This window comes from Poecilia latipinna, unplaced genomic scaffold, assembly GCF_001443285.1.
Source record: "Poecilia latipinna isolate Pla-1442-1.1 unplaced genomic scaffold, P_latipinna-1.0 Scaffold369, whole genome shotgun sequence".
Taxonomy (NCBI): domain Eukaryota; kingdom Metazoa; phylum Chordata; class Actinopteri; order Cyprinodontiformes; family Poeciliidae; genus Poecilia; species Poecilia latipinna.
In genome coordinates, this window is record NW_015112985.1 from 197,683 (window position 1) to 220,176 (window position 22,494).

Sequence of the window (22,494 nt, forward strand, 5' to 3'; positions counted from 1 at the left end):
ACTGACCTGAATCAGGGAGTTTAGTCTGATTTAATGCCACCAAGAGGAAAAAGCTGTTTTTTTGTTTTTTTGTATGCCGTCTGATGTTAACCGTACATTTTAAAAAGCGGAGACAAGAAAAAGCATCAGGAAGAGTACATATCACAAATCTATTTATTAAAAAAAAAATCATCATGATTTGTCATATTAACTGCTATAAAAACAAACCAAAAAAAAAAAAAAAAGCAATTTGAAAGCCTTCCTGGGACAAGTTCAGCGGTGTGCATCAATGCTACTTCCCGTGGTGTAAAGTTGGGAACATTTGGAACGAAGCATTATTATTATTATCATCCAGTCACTTGAAGAGGATGGGAAAGCTGATCCTGAAAACCCCAGACAGCAGAAAGAAGCACACACACTTTCCTGGAAAGAAAGGTCACCATCAATCAGGCCAAAACTGTGTCCCAACTTTCATTCCCAAGCGGAGGACGTGTCGGGAACCGATTATCCAGGCTTCGTTTGGTTTTCCAAAATCAACGTTCTGCTTCTGGGTTTTGGATCCGGGTCAAATTCGGCCTTACAAATGTCACAATGTTTGGCAGAATATTCTTACAGAGTTGTGGTTGGAATAATACTTCTGGACTTGCCGTCTCAGAAGAACAAAAAAATAAAATAATTGTTTTTAATCTAACGAACAACAGATAAATAAATTAATCATCTCCTCATCTTGGAGTGTTGGAGCTCTGACTGAGAGTGCATCGTTCTCTGAGCTGTAACCTGATTATTGCTCTTAAATATTTGATTAAAATTCACTTTAAAAACATCTCTTTATACACCAACAGTTTCCTCTTAGTTCAGGAAGAGGCTGGTTGCCTCCTTGTGGGTCTGGACTGAAACGCTGTCACTTTATGTTGTTGGTGGAGCTGTGAGAGTGTGTTCACACACACACCACTCAACATGATGTGCCAATCACCACAAGTTCATTTAACTGCTAATGAAAAAAATAAAACAGAAAACAGACTCATCAGGTTTTGTTGTATAAACTGATTCAACCAACTTGCAAAAACATTTTTTCCCCCTCATTTGCTCTTCTCTCTCAAAATTAAGCACAAAAAGAAACATTCAGAGATAAGGAACCACTCCACGCTAACTCAACTAGCCTTTAAAGTTTACGCTTCCAATTTTCTTGAGAAAACAGAAAGTAGAAATGCTTCCACACCTCACAGAAACCTTGCAGTTAATAAAGTAAAATTTGTACTGAACAGTTCAAGGTAATACATTTATTCTATACGTTTAATAATTTTATATAAATTTGGAAAGTACAAAAAAAAAAAAAATCCATTCACAAATTTGCTAAATATTACTAAGACATTTTGGGTGTGGCTTTTTTCCGAAATTAAGCTGACTTCTCTATTACTATATTAAAAGTTGAAATTTGTTGCCCAATTCTGCCATTAAATCAATTTCTTTATACGTTTTACTTCCAGTGCCAATTTGTATCTTGACAGACTTGTAAAATTAACAGCAATATGTTATATTTGGCTGTTTTCCCCAAGTAAAAACATCCTAATTAATCTTAAGCTATTACATTTAGCTAAAATTGACTGTAATTTGCTTTCCTTACAAATTATTGTTGGTTTATGGATATTAAGTACAAATTTACACTAAGTCCAGGTCAAAAATGATCAATTTAATGCAGACATTTCTTAGGTTTTATATTACATAAATAATAATTTGAAATTATGCCAAATTTTGATTCTTCTTTTAAAATTTTGGCTGAAAGAAAATCTGCAACATAAATAAAAATACGGCTAGCTTGGTATAGAGCAAACCAAGAGTTCAAAGCTAAACATACTAAATAATTTAAGGAAATGTTAGAGGTTACATTTTTCAAACATTTTCTGGTTAGCATTTCAACTAGCAACCATCAGTAAAGAATTTAACAAAGCTGAATATATGTACGTGTTTTTGGACAGATTAAAGCAGGATATAGTGTAGCCTTATGTGGAACATAGCCTAGCTTGAAGCAGGTCATAGCGTAGCTTGAAGTGGGAAACAACCCAACCTGATATACAGCATGGGATACGCCACGTCTGTCCTTCAAATCTGCAGAAAAAAAAAATACTTTTTTGTGGGGCCCATTTGGAGAGGCCTTTGAATTTGGATATTGCTGTGACATAATCAACCTTCAAATGTAGCCCCTGAATTTTGACAGACCCACAGGCAACAGCTTGAAGTCAGATGAAGCCTAGCTTAAACGGGGATAAAGCCTAGCTTGAGGTGAACCATAGTCCATCTTAAAAGTTGCATAAAATCCATCTTGAAGTGGGATAGAACCTAGCTTAAAGTGGGATATAGCCTAGCATAATTCATTAGGCTAACTACTAGCTGAGGTAAAAAGTTATAGTTTTGGAAAGCAAAACTTTCACAGTCTCATATATGTTACGAAAATTATAAAAATTGGGGTTGAGATAGTGGTCAAAAGCTGTTTAATAGTCACTTAACAAAAATAAGTTGTCCATATCATTTATGTTAGCAAGCAAATTTAGCCGTCTCCCTGCTTTTCGTCTTTATGCTAAACAAATCCAGGCTAAGCACATTTAAAAAAACTATTTAAAAAAATTAAAACATATGAGACTCATGGACATGCAAAATTATGAACTATGATTAATGCAAATAATAATTTAAAAAAAGCAATTGAGTTTCTTGTATCATCCTGAATTAGCATCATGTGCTCACGCTGGCTAGCAATTTCAGCAGCCAGTTTTTAAAATTTGAAAGCAGCAGGCTTTTAGTGGGGAAGGAGAAAGATTTATGTCGCTTATGACAAACATCATACTGTTACTAAACAGTACATGCAACCCTTTGTCGCACAGCACTCACACACTGTACAAAACACACACAAGACTCAGGCAAAAAATAACATCTGGATACATTTCTGAATACTTATAAAAGAGGAGTGCTCTCCGCCACCGGTGGTAGCGACTGTTAAAGTGTCGGTCCGGTGATCTGAACTAAGCACACTCCACAAATATTGGCACCGTGTACAGTATATCTCACACACAAACACACCGACTGCATATCTTTTTGTAAAGCTTAGAAATGTCTCTTTAATGTCACTTTAAAATCTCTCAATTTTCAAAAGAAAACGAAAAAAAAAAGAAAAAAAGTCCTGACAATAAAGTTATTTTCCTTTTTTTTGTTAAAATAGGATCACTCTGGGATGGTAGTGCAACGCCTCTCATTTGGAAACATGAAGCACTTTTTTTTATTTTCATGTTTACTCCACAAACTCCTCTATGGCAGAAGGAAGGCTCAGGCTTCAAAATGAAAAAAATTGGACAAATCCAGGTTCGATTAATCCATCTTCGGACTTTTTCGTGGTTCATCCGCCATTTAAAAAAAATAGTAATAAAAAAAGGGTTGTACTTTACAATGAGCCTTGGCATCTGGGAAAAAAAAAAAGCAGTAAAAAAGAAAGTAATCCAGCCTGAGCGCTTCTTTTTTTTTTGTTATTCCTAGTGGTTAGAGAAGCAGCAGATCTGTGTAGAGGTCCTCTATAGTCCCAGTGGGCAGTGACATCTCAGAAGCTCCGGCTTCCTCAAAAGTTTCTCAAAACAGATAGAAATCCTATTGGAAAACCAAAACGTATTCAAAAACGAAGCAGAAGTCTGAAAGGCTATTTCTCCATCGAGCGAGCGTGAAAATCCCCTGCGCCTCCACTGCAGAGCTGAGAAGTTTCCTCCTCCCAAAAGCACCTTTATTAGATTTAATTTTATTTAAAAAAAATAAGCACTGTGAATCGGTTGGTCGGGCTCCCTAAGCGATGCCGACTCACTCCCAGCGCCCGTCGGCGGCAAACAGGTGAGTGTCCCAGAAGTCGTCGACGGGAGTCTGTCTATTTTGCGCGTGGTGCTTCTTGTGGGCGCTGCAGTGTGCGGGCGCAGGGGAAACTGTTTGTCAGTCCATCTCGAGGTCCATCAGCTTGGTGCGCGAGCGGGGAGTGTGCGCCGTGTTGCGGCAGCAGCACCGGGCGCAAATCAGACCCAGGAGCAGAGAGAAGACGCCCACACCTGGAAAGAAAACGAGAGCTAAAACCACAGCTTAAAAATGCAAAAGTGTGACGTAAGAGTGAAGGCGAGTCGGTTTAAGACGTGAGCAGCAGTGGCGACCATGTTGCATTTTTCAGCTGCTGTTGGCAGCGTTTACATTCTCCTCAGGCTGCCGCTGGCCAGATAACACTGAACTATATATATATATATTTTTAAAGTTTTGACATTTTTTTTAAAAATTCTCTTGCTCGTTTGCTCAACTCTTAAAACCAAACGTAGGAACGCTTTTAACGCGTTTGAGTTAGAAATGGTGGAAATATTATTTACAAACTAAAATATCATAAATCTCAATTGTATTATTTACAGAAGGTTTGGAGCACTTTTGGATTGAACTGATGTGAAAGACAAAAAAACCCAACAAAAAAACAACTAAAGTTAGTTGCAATATTACCCAGAGAGGCTGATGCACCATATAGCAGAGGTAGCTTTAAGGAGTCCCATACTGCAGAAAAAGGGAGAGAAACATCACTTAAGACAAAAATAATCCAGGTTCTGGAGGAGTTTTTATGTTACACTGTTTATTCGGTACGTCTGGTGATTTTTTTTTAACATTTCTTCACCTGCAATTTTGACGGAGAGGAAGACTTTGCCAGAGGTATAGTCTTTATCCTGAGTCCAAAGTCCTGATGAGGTCGACTTGTACCACGGAGTGACCATGCAGTGGTACTCACCGCTGTCACTAGAAAGCACAGCAAACTCCGTTAAATACCACAGCTGAGACTCAAGGCATGAGAACCACGATGAGGCAGAGATATTGGAGCCAAATGAAAAGTGGCCGTGAGGGGGGAAAGGTTCGACTCTCACCTGTCCTGAGTGCCGAAAATGTAGAGCACGTAGGTGTTGGCGTCCTTGCGCTCTATGGAGACGTCGCTGGACGAGTTGCGGTTGGACTTGGTCACGACGCCAAAGCGGTCCACGCTGACCACCGGACTCGTGCTCTGTTCGCCGCGCAGCCGGGTGAAAAACCACCTCACCTCGTACGCCAGCTCCTCTGCAGGGAAACGCAGGAAATAAAAGCAGTTAGCGACGAGAAGAGCCGCTACGATATTCACTTTCTGTTCTTCCTTTAGGCTTGGTGTTGAGCTGCTCCAATAGTTGTACAGCATTTATGTCAAATTAAAGGTAGAAGAGTCCTTCAAATGCGCTATACTAACAATTTTATTTACCCTCCTTAATTTTCCAGCATTCTAAACAATCCCACGTGATTTAAACATTTGCAGAAAGCTCTTCTGCTCCTCTCCATCTCATCTGAGCGTGGTCATTTCACTCAAATGACCACGTTAACCAGCTGTTTCTTTCACTACACAGAAGACCGAGATGGATGAGCTTCACAAAGGCAGTGACAGCCATGACAACAGAGAGAGGGAGAGAATAAAAAAAAAAAAGAGACACGAGTTTGAAAGAATTCGTCATATTAGGTGCAGTCTTTGGAAAGCGGGTGCGAGTGAGCTCATCATTTTCCAAGAGCCAGAGGTAGGAAGGGAAACGGAGAGCGCGAGATAGACGGGAGCCCAAACTACTCATTAGTCTGTCAGGGAGAGAGGGACTATTAGCACAGCGCCTCCTACACACACGCACACACACACAGAATAAAAACCCCATGGAGCCTGAGTCATCCTCTGTCATTGGGGTGACAAATAGGCGAATCCGAGAGAGAGAGACAGAGAGAAAAAAAATAATAAAAAGGAACATTTGCCAACAACAATCCAAGAAAAAGACAAAAAAAAAAAAACGATAATGAAAAACAATTACGAAAGACGACAGAGACGAAGAAACGAGGGGGAGGAAGAACGACGGAGGAATGGACGGACCGAATGTAATGAAGAGAGAGACGGAGGAGAGCAGGGACTCACCCAGAGCAGAATAATAAATCACATCGCAATTTTTTTTTTCCTCCTCTCTCCTCGCCCTCTCTCTTCCATAATGGTTTTAATATTCAAGAGCGACATCATTAAAAATCAGGAGTAGCAGCAGCTGCAATAACCGCCGATTTGTCTCCTCGTCTGGCAGCAGACCCCAGGAGCAAAGGGTCTCCCAGCAAGACCGCACTTTCTCCAGGAGGATGAAAAGAAAAAAACGTTCCTTCAATACCTAGAAATGAAACTGCAGCATTTAAAGAAATTTAAAAAAATACATTGTACCATTCAGAAAAGTTGATTTTAAAGTTGTAAAAAGTTCAAACGAAATGTCAATTAGGAGCTAATCGGAAGATGTTCCATAATCTGCCCATCGTCTGGGTGACGACCTCCGGATAGGAAAGGTCACACGGGATTAGCATCTTCAGTCTGATAGGAAGCGAGCGGAAATGGGGGGAAAAAAAGGAAGTGAGAACTCGATGCAAATGCGGTCAGATCGGCGAAAAGAGGATCCATGAGGGCCCGGCAGATGGATGGCAGCAGGAGGCCCAATCCGAACCGAAGGCTAATCAAATCAACCCACAGGACGACAGGCGGGTCACAAGGCGACCTTCTGACGGCGAAAACCAAAACTTTATTTTATTAAAAGCCAGGAAAAAAAAAAAAAAAAAAAGAAGTAGTTCAGTTTTTGTTTCAAGATTCAATGAAAATGACTTGGAATACTGGGAATTTGCAGGAAAATTCGTCTTTATTAAATTTAGACGGTGTCCTACTGTAAGAAGTTGGGAAGAAAATGCGACACGAACCAGATTAAAAAAAAAATAAAAAATTCTGACATTTTCACATCACAAATTCCACAATTTTTCCCAAACTATAAATTCCAGATAAAAACAAAATGTCACCGTAAATTTTAACATGGTGCATAAATGGAAGAACGGATGAAAGCCGGGCTCATAGACAGAAAATCTGACGTCCTGGACCAATTACCAAACGGATGGACAGATGGGTGAACGGAAAAATGAATATTTAAAAAAAGGCTTTACAGTCTAAACTTTCTGTCCAATTGAGCCAAAAGGAGATGCCGATATTTTCTTTAAACAAATATCAAACTGAAACGTCGTATCGCAGCTTCTGCATGAGGAACACGACAAAAACTTAGCAGAAGTTGTTAACAGTCGACTAATTCGCTGGTTACAGTGATGGAAGTGGTGATGGAGATGCATTGGGACAGCGCAGGGAGGGGGCAGTTTTCCTCCTTAGAGGCCAGTAGCCGAGCGCTTCGTCCAACCAAAGAGGAGAAAACAGGAAGCGACACTAAGAGGGAAGGTGAAGGAGGTCAACTGACCGACACACACACACACACGCACACACACACACACACACACACCCCTCCAGACTCGCTGACCAGAGCGAATGAAGAGCTCTCACACCATCAAGTTCCTCAAAGCTACACTTGAAGACAGTTACATAAAACTGTAGCGACCTACTTTATGAAGAACAATGGAGACAACAGCGCTTTATCCAAACTTCATCTTTTACCCTAATAATCAGCCACTAAAGTATGTTTTAGGTACAAGAAAAAAAAAAAAAAATCTGTCTGAAACTCTAGTTTGGGTTGAAATGAGATAAGACGTCAAATTCTTGGCCCAATTGAAGGCGACATAAAACCTCATAACCTTAGACCAAAATCCACTTTTGTCTGTCACGTAATATAATGTTTTGAAAATGTTTTGAAAAGATAAACTCAACATCCACTTCGATAGGTGAAACCTTCCCCGGTTGGGGCCCATTTATCTTCAGAACAACCTTAGTTTAGTGTTCAATACGTTGTTGGGTCAGGGACTTCCTTCTACAGACTGGTTGAAATGAGTGCTAATTAAGCTACTCTTGCCTTCCTATCGTCTTGAATCACTCTCCTTATTATCCACAGACTTAAAAAGAAGCATCTTTTTGTCCACAAAGTGCTACTAACCAACTCTTTTTCAATGTAAACCAAAAAGATAGGTGTGTGAGAAAATCACAGCACATCGACAGTTTCTGAAATCTTCAGACCAGCCCATCTGCCAACGAATACGCCACGTTCAAAATATCTTTTTTTTTTTCTTCTCTATTTTAACCCTCAGGTTTGGACTACATCATGCCTGGATGCTGAAATATACAGTCGCTGACACGTCATTGACTTATTTTCATGTTTTGTTAAACCGTACAGGTTTACCTACCAAAGTGGCCAGAGAGTTTAATGGTTGACGAACCTTAAAGGGTTTTCCGCCAAAGAAAAAGTTATATTCTGGTTTTTAAGGTTCAAATCAATCCTTAAACACAAAATTACATAATTTGACCCACCATGACCATTATATGTAAACTTTAAATCTAATTATAAAAAAAAGAAAACTTGAACTTTAACAAGATCTTTTGCTGTCCATTTAGGTCCCACAAACCTTTGCCGGTCAGTTTTCAGTGCTATATATATCATCTCTGGTGGTTTCTATGGGAAATAATGGCCACACTTTCTCCTAATTACATCATTTAGCTGCTCAGCTAAGAGCAGGAAGTGTTTTTCTTGTACTAACGAGGTTAGTTTCCCACTTTACCCCCTTAACGATCAAAGACACGTTTTGCATAATTCCTCAGGACTGACGTGTGAACTCCAGTTACTCGTGTCGGTGACGACATTGACGTTCGGGCTATTATTAGAAAGCCCGCTGCCTTCTTGCCGAGTCCGCCCGTAACTTTCTTTGTTCTTGCTGGCGAAGCGAGCCGAGAGTGAGGGGAGGGGATTGAGAAGAGCTTACAGTGACAAGGGGATGGGGAGGAGATTATTTGGTTTTAATACGCAGCAATAAATCAACAGCGAACGCAACATCTCGGAGCAAAATGCAGCAAGAAGCCTGAAATTACTGGTGTGTGTTTTTGCACAAACGTCTAAGCTTTGTGGGGCGACTTTAGCAGCCGTGTACTTGGGAGTTTTGCAACAGGAATTCAACCATATCGAGTAATAGCTGCTCCGCAGTCTGACATGTTACATGTCAACATAAAAGGCGGTAGCATGCTCAGAAAAAAGAACAAGAAAAAGATGAACGCTTGCCAGATCGTCAAACAGTATTTGAACATCTCCCTGAAGCTCTCATTTCTCAGTCTTCACAAAACTGCCTCCCATCACCTTTCATGTGCGCAACTCGGTGCAACATAGATAACAAAAACAAAAGGGTGAGAGATTTTTGTCCACAAGTTGTAAGCTTCCCCTTACATCGAGATTTGTGAGAAAACAAACCCAAGACGTGGCTCCGGACCGCTGGCTTTCTCGCGCCGCTTGTGTAATCTCAGAGGGCTTTGAGCGTAGGTTTTAGATTTGTTGAAACGGCCCCAGTGTTCCAGCCCGAGTTTAACTGGTGCAGCAGCTTCATTAAGCAGGAAGAGAAGGGAAAGGAGGGAGGGGGGGGGGGGGGTTAGTGGGGAGCGCTCTCTACAGTGAGTCTCTAATAGAAAAACCTGGCTAATAAAACTAAAATGGCCGTCGGTGTAAATGAAGATAGTCTGATTGGATTTCTTTGGATTAATCCCTTGAGGAGGGTCCGAGGAGTTGAAAACTGCCTGACACACCAGCACAAAAGAACGTCAATTACGACTACTGCTTCTAATGAACACACGAGTAAGTGTGTGTGTGTGTGTGTTCTCCGCTCCATAAAGCAGGACAGTGCTGGAAGAGTAGAATACTAAACACTATAAAAACACCATTTAGCTTCACAGAAACAAAGCCTCTGGGAAAGTGAGTTTCCCTCGTTACTCGCAGCATGCTTAATGAGAAGCACCAGCAAACGAAGGCAGGTTTTGCCTCATATTTTGGGATGTTTTGCATCCGCCAGCCCCTTTCAACGAAACGCTTCGCTCACGCGGGCTTCACGAGGCAAAGCCCTACGTTTCTTCAGATTTCCCCTCCACCTCCCCCAAAATGCTGACGAGCGTTTGAAAAAATGTGACTTTCGAATCGTTTTCTCTTCATATGGTCTCGTTAGCGGGGTTAGGGTTTCATTATTACATTTATTCAGGACAGAAATGAGTAATTAAGGAAAATATATCATGTCTACAAATGCTTTAAATATGTTATGTAGTTAATATGAAACAAAATAAATAACTTAAAAAAAGATCTGCGATAGCCCCCTACCAAATTTTGCAGATGTTTCAAATCATTTAATGAATTTAAGTATCAAACATGCATAGAGACAACAAGCTGTGTGAAAAGTTAAAGCTGGTTTTTAAAAACAGGTTTCAGTGGTTTTGGCCTTTGACTTCCATTTTTGTCCACTTTCTCTCTTCATTTTTGAATCGTGAACTTCGACCCCAACAGAGATAAATACTTTGGTTCGGACTCAAAAGACTTTTAAATCGCCATCTCCAAGTTTGAAATTTGGGATTTAGAAGTAATGAACGGTATGATACAACAAAGTGTGTTGAGTTTTGTAAGAATCGTCTCTTTGAGGCGATGGAACATCCTCACATATTTCCATAGCAATCCTCCATAAACAGGTGAGCTTTAATTCTCCTGCCTGCTGCCACAATGGGTCACCTTTCTGCTTTGAACGCTTCGTTTAAAAACCAACAGTCTTCCCCGTCCTGCCGAAACCGGTCTTTTAAACGAACGAGCTGCGTCGCCGTCTCCTACTTCTGTTTAACTCAAACGGCTAATGGAGTGAAAATGATTGTGGTGCTTCATCCCCCACCCCCCTCGACGCTAACGGCTGTGCGTTTTCAATTTGCGCTTCATTCTCACCACTCGTCTCTTCTCGCTCTCGGTTTGCAGCTTTTATACCCTTCATCTGCGTTCCTCTTTAAGGTCGGTTGCTGGCAGATGTGTGCTGATTTTTTTTTTGTTTTTTCTTCTGTGAAAACGTATTCCGAGCCATTTGACGTTTGCTGTCTTTTGATAAAATAAACAAAGAGCTTCAAAGAAGAAGCCATGACGACCAAATGATTTTTGAATACTAAATTACTATTGGAGTAACGGCTTCTTCCTAAATGAGCGGCCTTTCAGCTCATGTTGGTGCAGGACTTATTTCATCGTGACTAATGAGTCTTAAGTTGATTTTTTTCCCCAAGTACTTTGAATTAACCAATCAAAGCCTTACAAAGCCATGACATCTGACATCATCATTGACTTACCAATTTCCATAAAATTAAAGGCAAAAATTGTTAACTTTTTAATCTCTCTCACTTGTGGCCTTAAAACTAGATTAAATTAGTCCAAACTGCATGAGAGTTGAGAAGTCCTGGACATAAAAATGGAAATTTGAGCTTTTGATCAACATTAAAATGCTTCTTTTACTTAGTCAATTATACATTTAGAAGGTTTAGCAACAAAGTTTTTGAAAATTACTACAGTTTAAGCAGATTGTTGCTAACCCAAGTGGATTGAACTGTATCTTCACAGATAAAATGCAAATTTTAGATTTTTTGTAATATTTTCCACCAAGCTATACATTCAAGTATTGGTTACTACAATACATACATAAAAAAATTATTTAAAAAAAATGTCATGAGCTTTTTTAAATGTCATAAAACAAGTAATACATAATCAAAAGTAAAGATAAATAAAAGCTAATTTAATTTAAAAAAATGTCTAAGTCAAGGCTGGCTTGACAACGTGGTAAATTTTTACCAAAGTTTCTAGAAAGTATTTTTATTCTCAACTATTAACAGTGAAAGTTGGTTTGAATCCTCCAACAATGGCTTAGAATAAAATGCTTTTTTATGATGATTATGTTGTAAATGCGTCTAATTAACTGCGAGAAGTTTCACCATCTTTGAAGAATGTTTCCAAAGTTTCTTTCCTCTCATTTAAACTATCTTAATAAAGATTTGTTGACAAAACTTTTATTAAACAGCCCATCAGCACGCTCTTCCTCCAATTAAAGCGTACTGGTGGCCTTCACGGCAGAGTGTGAGCAAATACTAAAGCTACAAAGTGTAACGTGAACTGACAGCTCCTGAATTAATTCAGGTCATGTTTTTGATCCCCAGCTGTTCTTGGTTCAGTGGGATCCGCTAATGGAGTGAGAATCATTTTCCGCCATCCGTTCTCACCACTTCAACCCTCTCTTCCCTCACCACTTCAGATCCACTCCTCTCTCCTCTCGTTTCTCATGTCTCCCCGTTAGGAAACTGCGCAGTGTTCTCCAGCCTCTCCACCACCCTCCCCGACCCCCCCGCCTCCTCTTTTCACTCTCATTCACCCTCGTTCCCTTTAATGCTCTCACTTGGTCCCTCTCCTTTCCTCCAACTTACCCCAACCTTCTCTCCAACTCGCAATCTATTCTTCCTCTACCTCGTTCTGTCTCCCCGGCCGGCTAACGGAGCGTGAGATTGGCTAATTAACGGCTGCCTGGCGGCCTTGCAAAGAAAGCCGGGTAATTTGGAGAGACTGAATGTGGAGCTAAGAGAGGAGCGAAGGAGGCACCGGTGTATCTATCGCATCGCGTCGACCTTCAACTTTTTAGGCTTTTCACCCGTTCATCTCTCTATTTACTCATTTAGGGTTACAAATTTAATAAGAAAGTTGGCGAGGAGTCAAAGTCGGTAGTTAATTCAACCGGAAAACAACAGAAATACTCATTTGTATCGTTATTGATTTCGCAACTTAGGAGGATTCTGAAAAGGGCGAAAGAAAACTTCAACTACATTAGAAGCAATAAATAAATAAAGTAAAGTAACATTTTAACTGTAGCTGGAAAGAAAAAGTGTTCAAACCAAAATCTGGATTTTTTTCCTTTTTTTTTTCTGGAACTGGGATACAAATGCACTTAAAAACAAGAAATAATAATAATAAAATAAAAATAAAAAACAATACTTTCATTGTTTCAAATTAAAACGGCTTTATGGGAGACTTTTGGCAGAAGCACACACAGTGTTGGACGCTGAGCCAACGTGGCTGAATGCTGGGAACCGAGATTCTAGATTTCACCAGCAGCTCTCTCCAAAACTACTCCCCCTTTTTTGTCTTGGAAGAATACCTGCAGGTTTTCAGCCTGCTTCGACTTGTCCGCACCATTATCTTCACATTTGATGCTCTTATATAAATGAAACAAACGTCTCGTTTTCGAGTCCAACCACGAGGTAAACGCTGACGCTTGATAATGGCGGCTATCGAATATTTGTCCCACCTTTCTTCTGCTCCCCGCGTAGCTGCTGCTTTCTTTGTAGGCAAAGAGAAAACAACATTAAATCTGTGTCTGAGGCCCAGCAAGCAACAAAGCTTTATTTTTTCCCCAGGAGGAACAGGGTGGTATGCTGTTATTTTTACAAAAGAATTTCAGAGTGAGGGAAAAAAGACAGAGAAAAAAAACTGTCACAGAGTCATAGGCAGTGCTTCAAAACGCAGAAAAAAGAAAAGAAAAAAAAAACCCATCTCTAATGGTGATGTCATCCCTCCCCCCATTTCCAACTGCTGATTTCAAGTGTGCAGCGTTTGACAGGCTTCTAAGGCTGCAATAACATGCCATTCATTCCAGTCTGTAATGAACGCCGGGTCCGCGTGTGGCTGCACGCTGAGAAACTCAAAGGAAAAAAAAAACAAGGAGAAGGAAGAAACATAGCGGCTTTCTGTTTATATAAGACATTAAGGACATTTGTCCCACTTAAAGGTTGCAGATCATGAAAAACAAAAAAACAAACAAAAAAAAGCTGACAACCGGAGTAAACACGAGATAGTAAAGTGAAGATTTTACTTTTTTAAAAAGGCATTGAAGTTGTTCAAAGAAAGAGAATCACGTAATTAAATTCTCAAGGCATCATGCCTCAAATTTGAAGAAACTCAAGACCTTCAATCATCTAAAATTACTATCCAGAAGGCTTCATTTGGCAAAAGTTTTAGCTTCACCCAGTTTGAATTCAAGAGGATAAGTTATTAACAATCGATTAATAATTACCATATCAGCGCTACGCTGTATTGATGTTAAGTCAAGCAGAAAAGACTGAGCTTTCCACATGTTTGAAAATTTTGTTTCTTTTAGCAGCAGATGCAAACTTTGTTATATATGATCAAAAAATGTTGCATTCTAGGCAATGGAATGTTTATTTTCTCATTTTACAAAGGAATTGATTTATTTGCACCTTTTAATGCATTTCCAATGTTGTATAAAAAATGCTTAAGTAAAAAAAAAAAGATGGAACAGAAAAAGAGTCGGCCAAAAATGGCCTCCATTCAGGACTTCAAAATAAATCATCATTATGATTCCCAAGACTTTTTATAAAAAATACTCTGTGGACTTTCTGGACATCCTGGCATATAACTGGAAAACGCATAATACAGCCCCTTTAAAGTGTTCAAATAATTGAAAAGCAGTTTTGTATTTACAGATTTTTTTTAATAGTCTATATATAAGCAAATCAGCACAATTTTCGAACAAGGAGAAGAACGAATATCAAACCCTCAGGCAATGAACAGGTCTGACACATTTGTCCACATTTCGCTCAGTGTGTAGAGACTATTCCAGACAGAAGGCCGTGGAAGCATTGAATGCAAGTAAAAGCCAAAGCTAATAATCATGTCTGACCTTCTTTCAGGCACCCACACAACACAGGATTCAAGAAAAGCACCAGCTGCCGTGTGGGGGCATCTTTCTGTGGAAGTGCTAAGAGGAAATTAACAAGTTATAAGTCTAAAAAGGCTCCCAGAGGGATTTACACCTGAATAATAAACTGGAGGCTTAGAAAAAAAAAAAAAAAAAAAAGGTGATTTCTCCTAACCATGCTGTTAGGATGGTGCAGAATAACATTTTCTGTAATAGAACGCTGGAGAATTTACATCTATGGCAATTAGATTTTTTTTTAAACAGCTTAAACGTGTTTGGGATGGACGCAAACACCCACAACTATAGTCTATTTTAGAGTTACTAATTGGAAAATGGTAAAAGGGGAACTACTGAAATCAGCTTCAGAAGTCATTTAGTCCTTGACTCGAGTTTGACGACAAAGGGAGTCAGTCGGATGGGACGCTGCCACTGAAAAGGGAAATACAAGGAAGCTAAATTTGTTGTAGTAAAGCTGAAATCATGTAACAGGAGTTACAGTTTTAGACTTGAATTGAATTGAACTGCCCTTTAACAAAGATGCAAATCACTGTTGTCTCTTAACAGATTGACGAAAGAGGGACAGATGGATGGATAAAGCGAGGGTCAGGTGGACGGACGAATGAACAGAGGGGCAAAAAGACAAGACGAACTGGGGGACCGAGAGAGACGGAGCAAAGGAGAGACGGACAAATGGAAGGTTAGCTGGTTGACATATGATCGGAAGGACAGTCATCAGACAGAATGACGAACACACACAGGCACTTGAGGGAACCGTCATCAATGGACAATGGGATAGGGGATAATGTCTGGAAATTAAAATATTTTCCATTCTCTATGTTCTTTTAATGAAAAAGAAAGTGTATGACGTTGCATGATGAATACAATGGTGTAACATCTTAACTTCTTTGGAGATCTTGGGAACAACAACTGCTTTTATTTTCCTCGTCTATTGCACCTATACAGTAAATATGACAAGAAGGAGAAGTGGCTGGTAATGCAATTAGCTTTGAAAGTTTTGCTCTTTCAAAGACATGAAGTTCAACAAACTGTCCAACAAGAAAAATAGGTAAATCTCACAACCTAATGCTGTCAAATTAAGCAATCAGAGTAACGTGAAGGAGAATCTCACGGGGCAGAAGCTTTGAATGCTTCCAATCCAGCAGGTTAAGGACATTTTAGTCATTCTGAAATCTTGAAATCTTGTAATTACCCTAAGGAACTTCTTTCAAAAGCATATCAGGAAATGACCTTCTGTATGCCACGCGGGGCAATCCATTTCCCTCTGAGGTGTTTATCGGATTCGTAACAAAGAGCCGAATAAAAACCATGACCATGAATCACACGAGATATTTTCCTCATTTTCCAGAATCCAGAAAGGCTCTTATTTGACAAGCTCCGACAGGAGGGAAGAGGAATGTTCTCAGCTCAGCTATTCACTTCGTTACTGTTGCTCAACCTTTGCTGAAGCTTGTGACGCGCTCGAACTATGACTTCCAAAGTCCAAGTCCAACTGGAAGTAAACTGAATCGTAGTACTCGAAAACAAGTTCTTTCAGGGACAAAGGTGTGGCTTTACCGTGCAACATTGTGCCATGCCCATCAACAGGAAGTGTGACGGCGTATGACGATGACGCTTGTTTAAGGTTTATAAATGCCTCGCCTTTGTTGACATTAGTTCATTTGAGTTTCCTCATTGGCCACATGACCGAGTGACTCACAGGACACCATCTGTGATTTGCTTTCTCTGTATGTAGTAATGCACCTGAGATACTGTCACATGCTCTTTATTGGGATTTTCTGTGATGGACCAACACCTTCATTTATCCCTCTTGAGTCATTTTGCAAAACCACCTCTGCAGATTTAACAGACTGAACTTCTTAAGCTGTTAGCTTTAGGTCTAGGCCATTCCAACTCATTTACATATCTTCATCTAAAACCAGTCCAACAACTTCCAACAGGTTTTCCTCCATCCATCCTCCCTTCACTACAAATGTGACTTCTGGTATCTTTCTATCTCTGCTCTTCCACAAAGGCCACCATTAATATTTGTCCTATAGACAGATCCTCTCACTTCCCATGAGGGTCTTAGCTGCTTTGCTGTACTATTTTTTTTGACAAATTAGGCAACTTCTGAAGGAAAAGGGCCGCAAAAGATTTCATTTATTGATAAAACAGTAAAAAGAGCTGAATATAAATGCACCGCGGTTTTCCTGATTTTAGGTTTTAAAGAACACAGTGGATCTCCGTCCAAATGCAAAATCCCCTGTTCATGGATTTTTCCTTATTTGTTGAAAAATGCTATTTGAGGATTTTTCCCCCCCCAAAATATTCAAAAGAAAATCAACCTTAGAAAGCTGAAATATGAAGGCGCAATGTTACTTGACACACTATTGGCGGTAGGCAGAAATGACATTAATTTTCCTTGGCACCGATTGGCTGAACCTCAAAGAGGGGAGAAAAGGAAGACTGTAGATGTTAAGGTTCTGCGATATTGCCAAGGCGGTTTCCACAATGAATATGAAGGTATATTTAGTGTTTGAACCATGATAATAGGCAACTGTAAACGTTTCCAGAGATGCTTTGACAAACTAACCTCAATCGAGGGCGGTTGTGATCTCCAACCCCCACAAATAAAGGATTCACCGTATTTACTATCTCTCCTTGACAACAAGGTGCTACTTACCAAATCAAATGCAATGAAGTTTGTTGATCGCTGACAAAATATGAAAAAGTTGTTTATTTTAGTCGTCAGCTTTACAAACAAACTCATAAGGATGTGTTTTCCTGGAGTGTTTCCTAATTTATTTGGAACCCATCAAAGATTAAAATGAACTAAATTTATTCAGCTGGGGGAAAGTAGGGTAACTTAGATCTGGATTTGCTCTGTTGGGTAAACTATGATGACACCATTTCCATTGTTCAGTCTCGGCTCTGAACTGCCATCAGTAAACCTTAAAATGCTTTTCTAGCATCGTTTCCCCATTCAAATCTCTCAGAAACCTGCATTTTCTACTGATAACTGCTACTAAATACCAGCTGTAATGTTTGTTGCTTCCTAGTTGTAAAATGATGACAGGTTAGAACAGTGCAGAGCATTTTTCATCATTAGCAAACAAGTCGGTTTCACAAATTAAAACCATTCATGCTGTTTATTTGACATCAAAAATAATCTCCACGGATTAAACAGAACACGAATGAAGCTGCGGTAGCAACAGAATTAAGCTCTTTGACCAACATACTGAGACGGTATGAATGAAAAACAGATGAAAGCACGCCGGAAAGCTGTTAAAAATCCTTAACGATATAAAGAGAAGAGCGATTTTTCTAATTGAACAAGCAGATTATCTGAATGAACTGAGTGTTCATTTATTAATAGATCGAGTCAAAAAGCACGGCTAAGACATAAAGTCATTGAACATAAAAGAAATATGCAAGGAGCATGAATGAACAAGGAGAATATAAATGATTATGTCCATTTTCTGGTGTTTGATTCCACCCTGATTTACATATAAGCACTAGTGAGTGTAAAACACCTGCCACAACATTTTGTAAAGGATCTGCAACGATGCTCATTTGTGCACCTAGGATGCAGCAGTCTGTCACTTTAAACCTGAGCAAAATATGCCTACATCTAACACCGACTCTTTAACTCATGTTTTTAAATGTATTCAGCCTTTAATCCTTTTGGCAAATTACAAAAAGGGGCAATTCGGAGACTTTTACTTTTGGCTGTAACATCACTTTATATTGTGGATCGATTTTACAACAGTTTGTGAAACCTTTAATCTTAAAAAAAATAGAGAAAGTATTACAAATTTCTGTCGAAAACATTGCTAAAATCTCGTCTCGATCTTATGAATCATCATATCTAGAGAGTTGGATGCATCGCTACACCTCCAGTAAGCCGGTCCTCGTATAACAATACGTTTTTCTCTGTTTACGTCTGGCAGGGGGAAATATATAGTTTCCAGTTAAGCGCTTGTAAAATAAAAGCCCTCGGGTTAAAAAGTCATGTCTCAATACAGGTCTGCATAACTTACTGAAAAAAAAAAAAGCCCCCTTTTTCCTTCGTACGCTAAACACACGCGTCACAGCAACAAGCCCGCTTCCCTTCCACAGCGCAGCTGTCTGCAAGTGCACGCTTTGAAGGCAGCAACCCGCTAACCCCTACAGGTCTCCCCTGCTGCGAGGAAACATGTTTTCATGTGCCGGCAAAAGAACAGCCCATGTGTTCACTCAGCAGAGGTCCACAGGTGCAGCAAATCGTGTTTTTTTGTATACATATGAAGGTAGCGTCCGTAATAAAAACCAAATCTTCCGCTAAAGGTAGGAGTAGGAGGAGGAAGTGGAGAGGAACGGTGACAGATGGGCAGCAGGCAGTTGGGAGTTCAGCATGATGCCATATGAGGAAGAAGAGATGAGGAAGAGGAGATACTTTAAAGGTTAAACAGAAGGCTCTGTCTCAGATGGTTTCCAAACTCTGAAAGTCCCAGTACATTTCAGCTCCGATGTGAATTTTTAGGTATCTGACTGTTCAATTACTGCAGTATGTCCTTTTTACACACAGAGCCTCCAACGCTTATCAATAGTTGTGGTAGAGATGCTGTACAAATAATCTTTTATGGCTATAATTTTAATGTCACACTGATAAAATGACAAACGCTGACCTTTGGAGTTTACTTTTGGACACGTTGCCTGAATTAAGAATATTAAACATCTGCCGTCTGTTTGCTACAAGAAATATAGGATCTAAAAAAAAAGCACTAGTGTTTGATGAAGTCGTGCGTGTCGTCATTGTGATGATGATTAACCGACTTATTAGAAGCATCACTAACCAGTGACTGTAATTCTGTACATCAGGAAGATAAAAGTTTTGGTTCCACTTTGCTAAATGACCTGTTGTACAGTCACAACACTTTGTTGTGTTAAAATGCTCTCGTATTTTTTGTTGCCTATGAATTTATGCCAGATATTTTTTGCAGCCGTCAGATTTTAAAGGGATGGACAGACAGTTGATCAACAAATCGATGGAAGGATTCATGGGAAGATGGATGAACGAAGGAGATAAATGGATTGCTCCCCATATTTATTTTCCTTTAAATTTACTCAGAACAAGAAAGTATGGCTTCAGTATGGAAACTATGGCTTCACTTTAACACAAAGAAGCAGAATTCACCAGCTATCTGCAGAGAGACGCCAACAAACCACACCGGTTCAGCACAGTAATAAACCTGCTTTTCCGGCCACTAACACATTCTGAGCAGAACCAACTGCTTGTGTACCATCATTGTTATGAACACAGCTGCCGACATGCTGGCAGGTGAAAAGCTCAGAGGTAATGAGTGGAAATGCTTCTGTGTGTTTGTTGCCAAGGATGTGAAAAAAAATCCAAAACAAATAAAAGCTTACAAAACAAGATGAAAACCCTGTTTTGCATTTGTTTTTTTTAGGGGAAGGGGTTGTTTTTGGATTAATGAGCGTGCGAGAGGAACAGCAAAGTGTGTTCTACCTGTCTGAGAGTTTGTGCCGCCGCTTTTTGGCGAGGATCCGGAGACGCGGACAGAGCACTCCATCTTGGCCGTTTCCCACGGATAAACGCTGCTGGTGTCGTAGCGGGTTTCGACGGAGAATGACGGCCCTGCGAACACCAAGAGCATCGTTTCCAGTCAGCTTAACATTTAACAACGGCCTCCGCACATCAGAGGAAGTGATCAAAAAGACTCATTTAAACTGAATTTTTTAAACCCACGTTGCCCCCCCGAGGGGAAACAGCACATTTCAGAGAGTAAACACACTCTTAAAAAGGGAAAAGGGGGTTGAGTTCTCTGATATTAAGAAGGGGGAAAAAAAAAAAAAAAACATTCTGAACCAACACACCCAGTCAGACGCTCTAAACGTTGCAAAAAAAAACTTGCAGACTCTCAGCTGTTTGCTGGGTTTGGTCTCCATTTTACTCATGTTTTAAATGTAAATTATTCAATGCATTTTTCTTTTCGCATGCCGAGCGCTTTGAGTGGATACTCCCAGTGGAAGGAGCGAAAGAAAGTGCAGCCAAGTCCGCCCAGTTGTACGGTGAAATGTGTTAAAAGCAGCACTGACCTTCGGTGCTTCAAAAACAAAACCAAAAAAAAAAAAAAGCCTGTAATGTTGTGAAAAGCTTATATTTCTGTTCAGTCCTTTTCTGCTGGATTTGTGGAACCTCATGACATCAGGTTTTTTTTGTTTTGTTTTGTTTTGTTTTAAGTCTGATGGAGGAGGTTGGGGGATGAATCTGGTACATTTTGTTCTTTCCTTCCCTAAAAGCTGCTATTTCTTATCTTGCCAAAAATGCTTCTTGTGGCAACAAACAAGTCCTGTCACGCCTATGAATGCGAGTTGCTGAAACAAAGGGCGACCGTCTTGAGATGAAAGTTTATAGAACTATGCAGCCCGTTGACTGTAGTGATCCTTCGCTAGTGCAGGCAGAGCGTCTGCATACTGTAGCATGAGTTTTCATTGGGTCGTTGGTGCAACTTTTGAGTAGTTCTCAAACATTTACACTGCTGAAATTTCAGATTTTAAAACAGAAACTCGTTATAAAAAGATATGTAGTGTATAGAAAAATGTGAATTTCAACTGAAAACATTAAGTGAAAGGAAAAGCAGAATGGCACTGATGAGACAGGTTCGGTTAGGCTATGATTGTTGCCCATGTCAACTAGACTTGCAGTAGTTTGGCCTGTTGTTGAGCGTTGAAGACAGATGGGTTGGTGCGAGGCAGATGGAGAGATCGACCGACTGCTTGGTGAACTCCAGTCCAATCGTCTGTCACAGAAAGTCTGATTCTAATGTATAAATTCATGAGACCCAGTTCATTTACAAGTGCTGCAAAACGGCCTAAGAGGAACTCCCGACATGGTAGCTGTGCTTTCAGGGCATCAAGAAGGTGATTTAAAGAGTAAACATGTTTCTAAATTAGGAAATCGGATCCAGAGAGTTGGAAAATTCTACTTTTCCACATCTTCTCACATTGCAATAAACAAATGTAAATAGTTTTATTGGGATTTTAAAAGGAAAATGATCTCACACCCAAGTCTTTATACAACCTGAAACAGGTTTTCTTCCTGTATTTAGTTCCATTGGTTTATCAATAAACTCTGGTTTGCTTGTAGCAAACTGGATTAAACTTGGCTTGACTACGAAGCAGATTCAAAAAAAAATGTTGGAAGGCCCCACGATTAAATTTATATATAAAAATATATTGTCAATTCAGTTCAATTAAGGACACATTCCAATTCAGTCACACTTGTAAAACAATGCAGTCCACTGGTTAAGTTTTCCAATTAACAGATTAGTCACTTCTCTATCATAGGCATGTGACATGCACACCAACTGCATTTCCATTTACCATAAAATTACAAACAAAAATTAAAACAACAAATTTGCCAAAAAAAAAACATGCCAGTTTAAAATTTAAAAACTAGGTTTAAAAAAAAAAAAAAAGAAAAAAAAGTTGCATTACTTTTTTTATGGAAACACTGCAATTGCGTAACTCTGCTGAATTTCGACAAAGTTTTGCGCGCGGCGGTAATGGAAACGCAGTGGAAAACCGACTTAACAAGAAGGAACCTCCAGCAGAAGCAGAGCCTGGTTTGTTGATTTCAGACACTACATTTAACAGAGTGCTGCGTCACGTCCAAACGCTGGGGGATCCCGTTTCAAAACTTAAACCTGTTGCTTTAAATCATCTCCAAAGCTTTCTCTCTGATCTTCCTGCTGTGTTCCTTGGTCTTTGTGATGCTCACTGATGTTCTCGGGGGAAATTTACAAAGTAGAGTAAAGGAGTTGGAATCCAAAAGCAGGGAATACATCTTAAATCCTGACTTGCTACATTTTTTTTTTTGCAAATGTAGCGACTTCACATAAAATGCAGAGTGAAAAACACACGAAGGTTCAACTTTGAACACATAAAAACCAGAAAATAAAAGACACTTTTGCACCAATC

At 39.7% G+C, this 22,494-nt stretch overlaps 1 protein-coding gene across 1 annotated transcript in view; it reads right to left on the reverse strand.

Moving 5' to 3' along the window:
* Positions 1–3,476: 3,476 nt before the first annotated feature.
* The window catches only part of ptgfrnb (prostaglandin F2 receptor inhibitor b), a 50,010-nt gene continuing 30,992 nt past the window's right edge, over positions 3,477–22,494 (reverse strand). Inside the window, exons 11-15 of the mRNA XM_015036451.1 lie at positions 20,021–20,149; positions 4,896–5,082; positions 4,652–4,770; positions 4,483–4,533; positions 3,477–4,052 (exon numbers count right to left, since the gene is read on the reverse strand). Of these exons, the coding sequence (XP_014891937.1) occupies positions 3,940–4,052; positions 4,483–4,533; positions 4,652–4,770; positions 4,896–5,082; positions 20,021–20,149 (599 nt within the window). The 3' untranslated portion in view covers positions 3,477–3,939. The remainder of the gene's footprint in view (positions 4,053–4,482; positions 4,534–4,651; positions 4,771–4,895; positions 5,083–20,020; positions 20,150–22,494) is intronic.